Below are 13817 nucleotides of genomic sequence, written 5' to 3' on the forward strand. Positions count from 1 at the left end.
AAAGATTTTGAGTAGATACTTCACAAAGAGTACCATGTACAAATGTTATGCAGTGAATTAGATTAGAAGCATTGATGTTAAAGCTGAATATATTTTGTTACTTGGTAAATGTATTTAAAAACAATGAAGTATATTAGTTTTCTTAACTAATTGCCTGTATTAGGGAATATTAGTTCTAGGGAGTTGATACTAACTGAAGAAATGGAGAACTCCTTCAGTAGACCTATATTTACATAGTATAGAAAATGACAGCCACTTTAAAGCAGTGGGTTTTATTACAAATAAAATAGTTTTGCTTTTATACATATATAAACAGTAGAGTGGAATTGGTTCAAATCCTGGGTTTATTTCTCCAACTGAGCAGCCTTGTTTAAGTTTTTTAATCTTTCTTGGTTTTGTGATCCTCAGTGGTAAAAGATGCGTATCTCCAGCTGTAAGGATTAAATAGATCATCCATCTAAAAGCCTAATATGATGCTTAGTCCATAGTAAGTTCTCAGTATTTGTTAGTTTAGATCACTTTCTGAACCAGAAGACTTGTTTTGGATATGGTGCTATAAGAAATTCCATTTTGTCTTTCAAAATGAGTAATATTTGTTGGTTCTGACACTACGCAGTACACCTTAATTAATCTTTCTTTTGGTATTTTAAATTCATTCCCAAAGGGAGATTTTGATTTAGAAACTTCCTTCAATCTCCCTGAGCAAATTCCAGTATCTATGGATATTTTAATGAAGAATGCTTTCTTCATGTTTTTTACTTAACTGTTTTAATAGTATGACTGTGTTAGGAATATGAAGGTGATTTTTAACTTTTTGTTCCCCTTCTTTTTTTAAACAGGGTTTGTGGATGCACTTAGATGTTTGCAATGAGCACTGTGGCTGGCATGCCCCAGTGTTTTGGATACCAATGCATAGGACTCCATAGTAATCGAATTTACCAGAGGCGAACGTCATGAGCATAGTGATCCCTTTGGGGGTTGATACAGCAGAAACATCATACTTGGAAATGGCTGCAGGCTCAGAGTAAGTATTTAAATTAAAAGTATTTTGGATAGGAAAGGCAGGATATTTTACACAGTTTTTAACACAACCAAGCAGTGGTTGATGTGCATTTATATTTTTTCTCATTTTAGATTCTTGTTGAAAACAAAATATCAGAAGGTTAAAATTCCTTTAACTAAGTTACTTTTTAAAACAATTCTTCAGCCAAATGCTGTATCTTTTCTAACCTTTTGTCTTTTCTGTCTGTTAACTGTCAACCTCAAGAATCAAGATATAATGGGTGCCTGCATGGCTCACTTCATTTTGGCATTCAACTCGATCTCAGCTCAGGTCTCGATCTCAGGGTCGTGGGTTCAAGATTACTGTTGTTTTTTTATATTGTAAGATTTGTCATGTTTATATTGGAAAAGTAATTTGGTTTTAAATTTGAATATTTGAAAAAAATTTGAAAATTTGAAAATGTTGTAGGATCCGTTTAAATGTGGAATTTGCTTTTTTTTTAAGTTGAGTTAAAAAAATTCAAACCATTTTTAAGTAAGAGAAAGGGAATATTTCCTGCTGTATGATTATTTTGATAACCTTTGCTTTTATGAGAGCTGTTTCTGATGGATTCAGTGAAGGGTTCTTACCCTGACTCCAGACTATTTGGTCTAGGCAGTTGTGCATTTAGATTTCATTATATTTTGTTTTTGAATGACCAGCCACTTTAATACTAGGTTATATTGGCTGTGAGGATTAATTGATTGTTTTTGGAAATTGCAAGGGATTCAAGTAGCAGTGTTTGACCGATAGAAAGATGCGTTTGTCTGTTCTCTGTTTCAGTGAATAGATATATTGTGTCTAATGGGACTCTGACCAGAAAGCTGACCTTAATAGAATTTAAGTTTGAAAAAGGAAATTTATTTATTTTAGGGTCTCTAAAACTGATACATAAGAGGATAAAAATGCTATTTATTTTCCTTTTGCTGTCATTTCATGTGGTCTGAAGTGTTTCACCATTTCTGTTTGTGCCATTAGGAAAACCCCAGAGATGCTCTCTATTGTTTCAGTAATATATTATACAGTCTATGTAACTGTATGATTGTTGTAATACAATTTTTAAAAGCCATTATGTTTTTTACACTATGTATAAATTATTTTTGTCATAAAATAATAGATTCCTAATGGGGCACTCTGTGACAGTTGCTTTGCCATTATTCTGCCCAGATAGGGATACTGTTGGAAGGAAAGATCCTGGAAGCAGTGCTTGGGAAACAAAGGGTTCTGAGTCTAAAGTACTGGTTTTTCTTAATATGAAGTATCTGGTAGATGCAAATCCTATGTGGTAATACTTACAGACACTTATTGGTAAAGATTCTTTGCTTCCTAAATAGAATCACCTCTAAAGTTCTTTCTTTTAAAAAAATAGTCTTTTAAGCAATTACTATAAGGTGTAATTTCTGAAATTTATATGCAGGGTAGGAATTTGTCTAGTATACAGTATGAGATGCATCTGTGCTTTGTTGGCATGTCTAGTATTTGCACTTGAAAATAATTCACAGAGTGGAAGGCATTATACAGTTAAAAGGGAATGAATAATACAGTGAAAGAGGGCAGTGTAGGGAACAGCTTCCTGTTTTTTAAATTAAATATATTTATTAGAATACTCAATAAGTATGATTTATATTATGGAGCCAAATCTTTTTGGGTACAGATATGGCCATTTTTATTATGGGAAAATGATCGGTTTGTAAGGAATTACAGAATGACTGTCTTTCTATTTTAGAAAATTTTTTTTTTTCTATTCCTCATACAGGTGTATGTTGCTTGGGCATAGCTTCCCCTACTCAGTGGGCACAGAAAGTACAGCTAGTACCAATGTTTATTATGGGACAGCCATCAGAATTTTTGTGGTTTAATTTTCAAGCTTTTAAATTCTCTTTTTAAATATAAAACCTGGAAGCTTAAAAAGAGCCTTAAATAATATTTTCCTTGCTTCCCACAGAAATGAAGCTTTTAGAGTTGTTTTTATAAGAAATTTTGATGTAATTAATGCAATGCTTTCTTTTTATTTCAAATACAGAAAAGTTGTGTAAGATGGAGGATGCGGGGGGAGCAGTGCATGGAACTTCCCTCTCTATTTCTTTACCTTCCTGTGAAGCTGCATAATTTGAAACTCAAATGTTTTTAAGAGAATTACATTTTATTGTATTCGTGTGGCTAGATAATAATAATTATACATAAGTATTTTTAAAAAAGATTGTACGACCCATGAGAGACTGTGGACTCTGAGGAACTAACTGAGGGTTTTGGAGGGGAGGCGGGTGGGAGGTTGGGTGAGCTTGGTGGTGGGTGTTGTGGAGGGCAAGTACTGCATGGAGCACTGGGTGTGGTGCATAAACAATGAATTCTGGAACACTGAAAAATTAAATAAAAATAAAAAAGATTGTACTGCTAAAATACAGTCTACCACTAATAAACTATTTCAAAATTTAGGAGATACTCAGTGATTGTTTATTGAGTCTGTTATATACTAGACCATATTTACACTAGCTTCTAAGGCTATAAAAGAGAATTTATTGGATTACTTGTTTATCTAGTTTATCTGTAGCATTTTATAGACAGGAAATTTGAAGTTGAATGTCTAGTTTAGGATCTCTGAAGAATGGGTTTGCTAAGCTCTAGTCTATTATTTCCATACTTGGTAACATTTGCTGTTGAATTATTGTGTCTCTAAAATAAAACTCATTAGTCTTACCAGGTCCAGCTTCTTCTTTTTTACATTTTTTTTTGCTCTTCTCATCACTAAGTTTTGAAAAATCTTAGTTTTTTTTGCCTTTCCTTCAAAGTTAGGGATCTTGTATTTTACTTCTTTCTGTTCCCTGTTACTTGCCATGATTTGGCTCTCTACCTAAATGTTTGCACTAAAAAAGAGTAACTTTAAAATATTTTATGAGTAACTGTCCAGTGAAGATTGATAGACTATTGTTCAGGTATATCTGCTTTAATAATAAGAATAAAATTTAAAAATTTTTGTTTCATTACCCGAGTGTTTATTTTATTTATTTATTTATTTATTAAAAGATTTTATTTTATTTGACAGTGAGGGAGACAGTGAGAGAAGGAACACAAGCAGGGGGAGTGGGAGAGGGAGAAGCAGTCTTCCCGCAGAACAGGGAGCCCAACATGAGAAGTATGGATGGAGGGCTCCTGGGATCATGACCTGAGTCAAAGGCAGATGCTTAACGACTGAGCCCTCCATCCACTCCTAGCCTAAGTATTTTTTTAAAGGAGTTATAAACATTCCATAGTCAAATGTAATTGAAGGTGTTTTATTCAGAAATTACTTTTTACTATACATGGCATTGATAAAAACCAATACCTAGATCTTGATGAATAGAATTGGATTTGGAGCCAAATGCTACGGGGAGTCTTAAGATACCTTAAAAATTGCTTGTTAACTCTTTAGATCTTAGCAGCGAGTTTTTACCTGCATTGTGTTCTTAGATTTGAAAAGTACCCGTCACAACATACAGGTTAATATAATGACTCACTGATTTCCTCACTACTGTCTCGCATGATCCTGGGTACAATAAAAAGTGTGGAAAGATAATAATGTATTTAAAGGGAAAAATTGAGCTAAGTGTAAATGCAGTTTTTTAAAACTTGATTAGCAAAATGACCATAATTGGAATAAACAGGAGATTGCCTTTATTATCAGGAAGTGCCATCTGTAAAGTTTTTTTTGATTAAGGCTTAATACTAGAAGTGGATTTCTTCTAACATAATTTCATAGGGTAAGACTAGTAATCCAAAAGAAAGCACATTTTGGATCATAACTTAAAGCATCAGCTGTGTGGAAAGTGTTTTATAAGAGGCTCAGGTTACAAAGGTGAATTATAAATTTTACCCTTACTCTTAAGGAAAGTATAAGCAGTTGGAAGTCAGAAATCTAGATCAGAGCTGTGCAATAAGTACACAGAGTCGTGTATACTTTCAAATTTTCTAAAAAAAAATTTTTTTCCTAGTATCCATATTATAAAAAGGTTTATAAAAAGTTGAAATTAGTTATGTATTTTATTTAATGGAGTATGTCCAGAGTATTATCATTTTAACATAAAATCAGTATAAAGATGTGAATGAGAAATTTCATGTCTTTTTCTCCACACTAAAAATATTTAAGATCTGGTATGTATTTTATACCTTCAGCACCTCTTAATTCAAACTAGCCACATTTCAAGTGTTCGCTATATGTCTAGTGGCTACTGTATTGGATAAAGAAACTCTAGACTAGACAACAAAGTGGAACATCAGGAAAGGACATAGTGAAGCCTAGGCTGTAGGCTAGTTAACGAAAGTTGTTAAAGTGAGATCTAAGAATCTCTCTCTCTGAATGAGAAAGATAAAGATAGAGCTATGAGGTAGATATTGTCATTCTTAATTTATAGGTGAGGAAACAAGTCACAGAGCAGAAAAGCGGCAGAGGCAGAATTCACTGTGTTCATTTTAGGCCTTTTCTGTAATATAGCTACTTTACTAATATTACAAAGAATATTTATGTAATAATTGTTTTGACGTGGTTCATGTATATAGTAGCTTCATTTCTAGCAGTAGTAAATTCAGGGTAATAAATAACTGCAATAATAACAAAGGTATTCTCAGGTCCTTGCTCAAGAATAAGGGAAGTAAAAGAAAACCTAGACTCCATTATCATTAGACAGGAAAGATGAGCCAGAATTCAGCTGTTTCTTAGAATTGTGTGTTTTTTATCCTAATGGAGAGAACTTACGTCCTCTATTTTTACCTCTTCTACTTCTGGTCTTCCAACTATCTGAATTCCTAAATTGGTTAAATAAACAAAAAGGTGGGAAGTCCTGGGGCTGGAAAGTGGGTAGATGTGTGAATGGGGATGTTAAATTTCTTCTTTCCTAGCCTTTAAAAAAAAAAGAAAAGCCAAGCTACTTTCCTCATCAGCAACTGGGAATAAGATTGCCAACATTGTATTCCTTTTAATATTACTATTACTATTTTGGTACCATTAGAAATCATTAAAATGAGCTCTTACATAATTACGGGTACTTTCAGATGAGGTAGACAGATTACTAAATGTGACTTGTAGGTTAGAGATTAATTATTTTGGAGGAGGGTTCATTTTCCTATACCGGGCAACACAGTAAATACTCAGTTCTTAACTAAGTACAAAAAGGAAATACCTAGATTTTCAGTTTTGTTCAGCCACTATCCTACTAGTGAGACCTTAAACATGACACCTAATTATTGTAGACTCTGGTTATCTTACTTTGAAAAAGAGGGCTTGGATTGAGATATTAATGTGTTTCCTTTTGACTTGAAATTTATGAGGTTCCATACATTTTTACTTGTATTTGTTACAGCATGTGATACTAAGTTATTTCAATGTCACTAGAGCCACCTGCTGACAGAGTTCATTACTTGTTGAAATGTTTGGGTGCTTTTAGTCTGAATTTGTGTAATTGAAGATGCTAAAGTGTTTTGTGTCTAATGAAATGTTTTTAGTAGCATTATACTGGTTCATTTTCACTGATGCTTAGCATTTTCACCACTGATTTCTTTACACATAATCCACTATCAGGAAACTAATACTTTCCTTTGCTCTTAAAGTAAGTGTTGATTTGCTTATCCTAATTTGGAAGTGGTTTCACTTAAATGTGGTTTTGTTCTAACATTTAAAAGCCTGTTTTACAGCACTGTATGTGCATTGTTTAGAACTGTCCTTAGAATGATGCTGAATCATACTTAATCATACACAATTTTTCTTCTAATTTTTTTTCACTTGTGATAATTAATACAAAGCTCAGAACATTCATGCAGCTGTCTATAACACACGTATCCCAGCAAAAAGCCAAGTATTATTCCCACTTTGCCACAAAAAATAAAAAAAGGGCAGCTAAAGGAGATGAATAGACTTCAGTAAGGCCACATAATTAATAAAAAGTAAAGTTAGGTTCGAACCCAGGGTTGCTTGACCACTTGGTCAGGAGAGAGAGGTTTTACTAACAGATGAGTTAAATGAAGTAAGGTGCCACATGAAATAAACTGAGGGCGGTTGTCAAACCAGACCTCTCCATTTTAAAATGTTTCTTGGTGTGCTATTGTAATGCTATTGTGATTTTCATGTGATAGCTTTAAAAAACAATAGGTTATCGCAAGGATAAAAGAAATGGACAAGCTTTGATTACAAATCTGAAGGAGCATATTGAGAACTCACGGAGATCTTTTATACATGTTACTGTAGTGGTTAGGGAGTCATTCTGTCCATATGCCATTACTGACACCCAGGTATGTGTTATTGAATATTTTAACATTAAAAAGAAAATTAGAGGTTTTACCTATAACACTGATATATAAACTATTAAAATCAAACTATATTTTGAAGGTTTATACAAGGAAGAAATTAAATTTTTGTTGAGAAAGACGAAAATCATAAAACTCACAATTTTTGAGGAATCACAGCTTATTTATTCAAACACCCCCTTTTTGTTTGAGATTTTATTTATTTATTTGACAGAGTCAGAAGAAGGAGAGGAATGGCAGAGAGAAAGGGAGAAGCAGGATCCCCGCTGATCAAGGAGCCCGATGCAGGGCTGGATCCCAGAACTCTGGGATCATGACCTGAGCCAAAGGCAGATACTTAACTGACTGAGCCACCCAGGTGCCTTTCAGTCACTGTTGTTTTGTTTTGTTACGATCTTTTTTTATTTGAGTGAGAGAGAAAACACGGGGGTGGGGGAAGGGGCAGAGAGAGAGAGAGAGGCAGACTCCCCACTGAGCAGGGATGAGCAGGGAGCCTGATATGGGACTAGATCCCAAGGTCTTGGGATCATGACGAGCTGAAGGTGGATGTTTAACTGACTGAGTCACCCAGGTGCCCATCAGTCACTTTTTAAAAAAGATTTTATTTGTTTATTTGAGAGAGAGAGTGTATATGCATGAGCCGGGATTGGGGGGGTGGGGCGATGGAGGGAGAAAGAGAAGCCGACTTCCCCTTGAGTGGGGCTTGATCCCAGGACCCTGAGATCATGACCTGAGCCGAAGGCAGAGGCTTACCCACTGAGCCACCCAGGCATCCTGAAACTATAGAGTTTTTGAAGTTAGTGTCAGTCATCTCCTGGTGGGTAAAGCTGGAGGGTAGACCATGTGATCTACAGAATACTTTCTGGGACAGTGTCTGAACATCACTTTGGAGCAGCAGAGATTCTTCCCTGAACAGTTCCTGTCTCTTTGCACTCTGTCCCATACCAAGTAGGACTCAGCAACTGATCTACCATTCCTAGCTTCGATACTTCCTGGGGTCGAAAACTGTCTGTTTCACTGTACCAATCTAGACTGAGCCGGAACAGATCGACTCCCAGCAGGCCCAGCCTAGAACAAACCTCCTTGCAGTCTGAGGGAAAAGAAACTGTGCCCCAATAGTCTCTTGGGGCCAGATGCAAACCAGGCCTACCACATCTTTGTTCTACCTCTTCTACTTACAAAGTCTTAGCAGCAGTATTTCACCTTCTCTCCAGGCCCCGAACATCACCCCAAGTAGGTCCTGGGAGTGGCTAATTCAGATTAAATCTTGACCCTCTGTCAGTATTATTTGTGCCTCTTACTTTAATAATTCCATGGGCATTGTCTCAGTTGTAGGCCTGGTCATATGTTTGAATTCTTGCACTGATCTTCCGCTTGCTGTGTACAATTTGGCTTTGACTTTGGCTGTGCTACTGTCACATTGAGGCAAATGCATAGTTTTCAGACTTGTTCCTTGCTCTCTCAGGATTTGATACTGTGACTCTTAGTACTTTCGTTTTTAGTGAAACTACCTTTTTGTAGTTTGGGTCTTTTTATTGTAGAAAAATAGCTTATATAAAATTGATTACTTTTAAGTATAGAATTCAGTGGCATGAAGTACATTCACAGTGCTGTGCAGTCAGTCTCACATCTGTTCCCAAACTTTTTGATCATCCCCAGAAACTTTGCATTTATTACATAAACAGACCTCTTTGTCCCCTCCAGGCCCAAGTGCTTGGCACCTCTATTTTACTCCTTTCTCTTTCTCTCTGTCTCTTCTAGATACCTTATATAAATAGAATCATAAAATATTTATCATTTTTGTGTCTGGCTACTTAGCATAATGTTTTCAGAGTTCATGTTGTAGCAGGTATCAGAATTACCCTCTTTTTTATGGTTGAATAATATTCCATTGTATAGATGTACTGCATTTTGTTTATCCCATCATCTGTTGATGGAAACTAGGATGTTTCCCTCTTTTGGCTATTGTGCATAATGCTGCTATGAATATTGGCATAAAGTATCTATTTGAGTCTTTGATTTCAGTTATGTGGGGGGATGTGTACTTGGGAGTGGAATTGCTAGGTCATAGTTAATTCTATGTTTAACATTATGAGAAACCACGAACTGCTTTCATCTAGTTTTCTTTTTGTGCCTTAATCTTTTCTTTTTTTTTAAAGGTTTCTTTTCCGTTTGTTAAATATTTACGCTTTCTAGGAGTCTTTAACTTAACCTAACCGTGTACCCTGTCCTGGAGGTTTCATCCACTTCTGTAGCTTTCACCATTTCCTACATGCTCATGACTTCAAATCATCCTTAGCTTAATTCTGTCTCATGAACTCCACCCATAGAGCCCCCTGCATTACTAGGTCTCTTAGGTGTCTCATGACTATAAAGTAGATGTGTGTCTCCGTAGTGTGTGTGGTAGTGAATCCTTTTTGGAATTTAAAATTAAATTTAGAGCTGGAGCCAACAGACTATTTCTTTAAAAGGCCAAAGAGTAAATATGTAAGATTTGGAACAGTATAGTTTCTGTTGAAACTACTCAGTTGTGTTGTATTGTCACTGTAAAGCTAGGCAGTATGTATAAAGGAATGGGCATAACTGGGTTCTAGTAAAACTTTATTTACAAAACCAGGCATTGGGCTGGCTTTGGCTTAGGGATCCTAGTTTGCTGTCTCCTTGTTTAGAGAAAGTGAATCTTGGGTACTCTTTCAAGTAAAGAGCATCATTCTTTCTGATTTCTTTGGCTTAAGCAGGTACTATTAGTTCTTTGGTATGACTCTATTTTAATAGAGGAACTTCCTGTTTATTAATAAATATTTATTAAGAGCTTATACTATATCAGTCACGTTTCAGGTGTAGGAACACAGCTCCACATCTGAAGTCTGTCTATACTCAAATTTTGCTTTTCTTATAAAATGTCAAATTTTGTTCTTCTACTTGCTGTCTGGATCTCATTCCCCCTCATCTTTTTCGGGATGTTTACACTTCACTCTCACCTGTCGTCCCGTATTTCCTGCATCTTCAGTTTCTTTCTATTTAGATCATTCCCATCTCATATAAATACCTTAAGAGTGCTACCCCTTTTTATTTCCTATTCCATTTTTCTGTTCTTTGTAGTAAACTTCTTGAAAGAGTTCACACTCAGCATCAGGCAACACAACACCGTTATAAATACCCAGGTTGTCAAAATAATTGGTAGTCTTCCATAATTTATATAGCTTTATCAGCATTTGATATAAATAACTGTTTCCTCCTACTAGAACAATTTAACCCTGTTGGCTTTTTGGATGCCACACTTAGCTGGCCGTTCTTTCCCATTTTTTGCTTGATTTTCTTCCCTCAGATCTAACTCTGCTCCAGGCTCATCTTTTTCTTTAAATGACTCCGCCTCTATCTAGTTGCTTAAGCCAAAACCCTAAGGCATTCTTCTGGGTTATTCCTTTTCCCTTACCCACCATGTCTGATTCATTGATTAATTGATTAATCCTGTGTCTTCCTCCAAAATAACACTTTGAATCAGTATACTTCTCTCCATTTCTACCATTGTCCTAGTCATCTCTTGTTTGGACACTACAGTAATTTCCGTGTTTCTCTTTTGCTTTCCACAATTCATTGTTTCTGTAGAAGATAATGTAATTCTGAAGCATTAAACAAATCTTAAATTTCTCCCACTTGAAAACCTTCCGGTGATTTTTTTGTTTCACTTAAAATCCTATCTTTTGGTACTATAGGCCCTACTTTTCTAATCTCTGCTCTATATTCTCCCCTTACCCTACTGTTACTCCCATGTTGGTATTATTTTCCTTGTTCTTTTGAACATTCTAAACTTGGTCCTGCCTTTGGACCTTTGTACTTGGTGTTCCAGCTGCCTTGAACATTTTTTTTTCCTCTTAGTATAGTCTTCGCTGAGCGCAAATACAACTTTTCAGTGAGGCCTTTCCTCTGCACACTATCTAAAATAGTGCCTGAAAAATCTCTGAAAAAGTCTTGTTTTCTTCCATTATTTTTTCCTTATCTTTTTACTGAAATACAAGCTTCATGTATATAAACATCTGTTTTATTATTACCACAGGCCCTGGCATATAGTAAGTATTGAATCATGAATCGTATTGGTCTCTTTGTTAACTCTGAAGCCTATTATATAGCCTATAAATAGCATATATTATATATGATTGTTGAATGTTCATATCTTAGCTAATTTTATTTCAGTTGTTTAGGAGAGACAGAACTAAAGCTAGAAATATTTTATGGCCTCTCCGTTGTAGGAAAAGATGTAAAGGGCTATAGAATTGAACAAACTGTTTCCTGTGTATAAAAAATCTTACACAATTGGTGTGATTTCAGTGAGTTGAATGCTGTAGTTCTTTAAAGTAGCTGTTTTAGTTAGTACCTATTTCAGGAAGCTGGGAAATAATAAAAGGCATTAGGAAACTAGCAGCATTAAAATAGCAACTAGAGAGAAATTGAAGTTTACTGTATACATTACCTGAGTGACTGTGTTTTGATGGTGATAGACTACATTAGACAGAATGTAAAAGCAAGAGGGATGATATAAGATTCTTCAGTATTAGAATTTTAACAAGTGATGGTACTTTTTTTTTAAGTGATAGCATTTTGACTAGGATACTTGAAATCATATTTTCTTTAACTGTTGAGGGATTAAGTGATGAAATTTCCCCAACCAGTTAATAATTTCATCTTCTTAACTGTAGAGTCTTTGTAAAGATCCCTGTTTGGAATCTTGGTAGTAATGTGCTATAGATCAAAAGTGGGCACTTGAATCTGATTTAATCTTTGTGCGGCTAACCAGCCAAATAAAGAGATGCTGTTATAAATAAAACAACCATATAAAAGCCTTCTCTCAGAATACAGAACAGTTAAGGGGAAAAGTAGATGCAAAGAAGTTTGGCATGTCATGTAATAATTAGAAATTAAGTGGATGAAAAGATAATTTAAGGCATATTTGGCAAATGTTACCAAGTTTGGTAAGGTTTTAAAAACATAAGGCTACTAGAGAATTAATGCGACTTTCTGTTGATAATGTAATTAACAGATTAAGAAATTACTAAGAGTTGTCTTTTAGTAAAAAAGTATTTGAAAGTCTTTTATTTCCACATTGTCTTTGAAAGTAACTAAATATCACATGAATCTTATAGTGGTTAATGTGCCCAGTGTATGTAATAAAAAACTGATTGTAGGTAAATCACCAAGGTGGGTTGGTTCCATACTTAATTGAAGAAACTCATTTGTAGAAATTATTGCTTGTAATAGCAAGTTGCATATTTTATTATCCCTTTCTTAAATAAAAATGTTTACTGATTTGGACTGTGGGCACCATTTGCTCATGAAGATTACTTTGAAACTATAGACAGGGTATTAATTTTCAGCAAAGAACAGCCAAGGTAACTTACTTCTAAGTGGGGTTGGAGAGGTAGACTTTTTACATGCTCGGATCAGGGCTTTTTCTTGAACCTACTGAATCTGGGAGAATTGCATACCTATTACTCAACCTTGCATTTGGAACCCTTAGCTTTATTTTGAAATGCTGCTATTCTGATCACATTGTTACCTTCCTTGGTGGAGAAACAAATCATTAGTGGCTCTGTACAGTTTTTCCGAATAAAGGTATTTCTTAGGGTGGTTTTTGAACTTGTGCTTGGTTAACTTATCCTCCCGCATCTCTTGGCCTCTTCTACATACTTTAACTCCATCTGCTCTGAATTGTAGCAGTTCTAGCCCCCCCTCAACCTTTGCTAAGCAGGGAGTCTACTTGTCCCTCTGCCCCTCCCCTGGCCTGTGCTTGTGTGCCTGTGTGCTCTCCACCCCGCCCCCCCCCCACAGTTTTTCTCCCAAACACATAAATAAACAAACAGACTTTAAAAAATCCAGGGTTTTAGTAGTTCCAGGTGCACAATATAATGATTCAGCAGTTTTATACATTACTCAGTGCTCATCACAGTAGTGTATTCTTTCTTTTTTTAAGATTTTATTTATTTGACAGAGAGAGAGATCACAAGTAGGCAGAGAGGCAGGCAGAGAGAGAGGGGGGAAGCAGGCTCCCCGCTGAGCAAAGAGCCCCCCAGGACCACGAGATCACGACCTAAGCCAAAGGCAGAGGCTTTAATCCACTGAGCCACCCAGGCGCCCCACAGTAGTGTAATCCTAATCTCCTTTTTCTTTTTCACCCATCCACTACCCCTCTGGCAACCACCAGTTTGTTCTTTGTACAGTTTTAAGAGTTTCTTGTTTTTCTTTTTTCTTTGTTCATTTGTTTTGTTTCTTAAATTCCACATGAGTGGAATCATATAGTGTTTGTCTTTTTCTGACTTGACTTAGCATTATACCCTCTATATCCATCCATGTTGTTAGAAATAGCAAGATGCCATTCGTTTTTATGGCCGAGTAACGTTCCTCTGTGTGTGTGTGGTGGGTGTGTGTGTGGGGGGGTGTCTGTGTACATGCCTTCTTCATCCATTCATCTGCTGATGGACACTTGGATTGGCCCTGTACATTGGCT

The 13817-nt window shown here is 35.7% G+C and overlaps 1 protein-coding gene across 5 annotated transcripts in view; it reads left to right on the plus strand.

Annotated features, from left to right (window-relative positions):
• KMT2E (lysine methyltransferase 2E) overlaps positions 1 to 13817 on the plus strand; it is a 97438-nt gene that overhangs the window by 23782 nt on the left and 59839 nt on the right. For 4 of the 5 annotated variants that reach the window (XM_032305481.1, XM_032305480.1, XM_032305484.1 and 1 more), the window contains one exon: positions 840 to 1024. In XM_032305481.1, coding sequence (XP_032161372.1) covers positions 954 to 1024 — 71 coding nt within the window. In that variant the 5' untranslated portion in view covers positions 840 to 953. Of the gene's footprint in view, positions 1 to 402; positions 488 to 839; positions 1025 to 13817 lie in introns of those variants that run through there. The other variant, XM_032305483.1, reaches the window with a different exon arrangement.

This window comes from Mustela erminea, chromosome 11 (assembly GCF_009829155.1).
Source record: "Mustela erminea isolate mMusErm1 chromosome 11, mMusErm1.Pri, whole genome shotgun sequence".
Classification (NCBI taxonomy): Eukaryota; Metazoa; Chordata; class Mammalia; order Carnivora; family Mustelidae; genus Mustela; species Mustela erminea.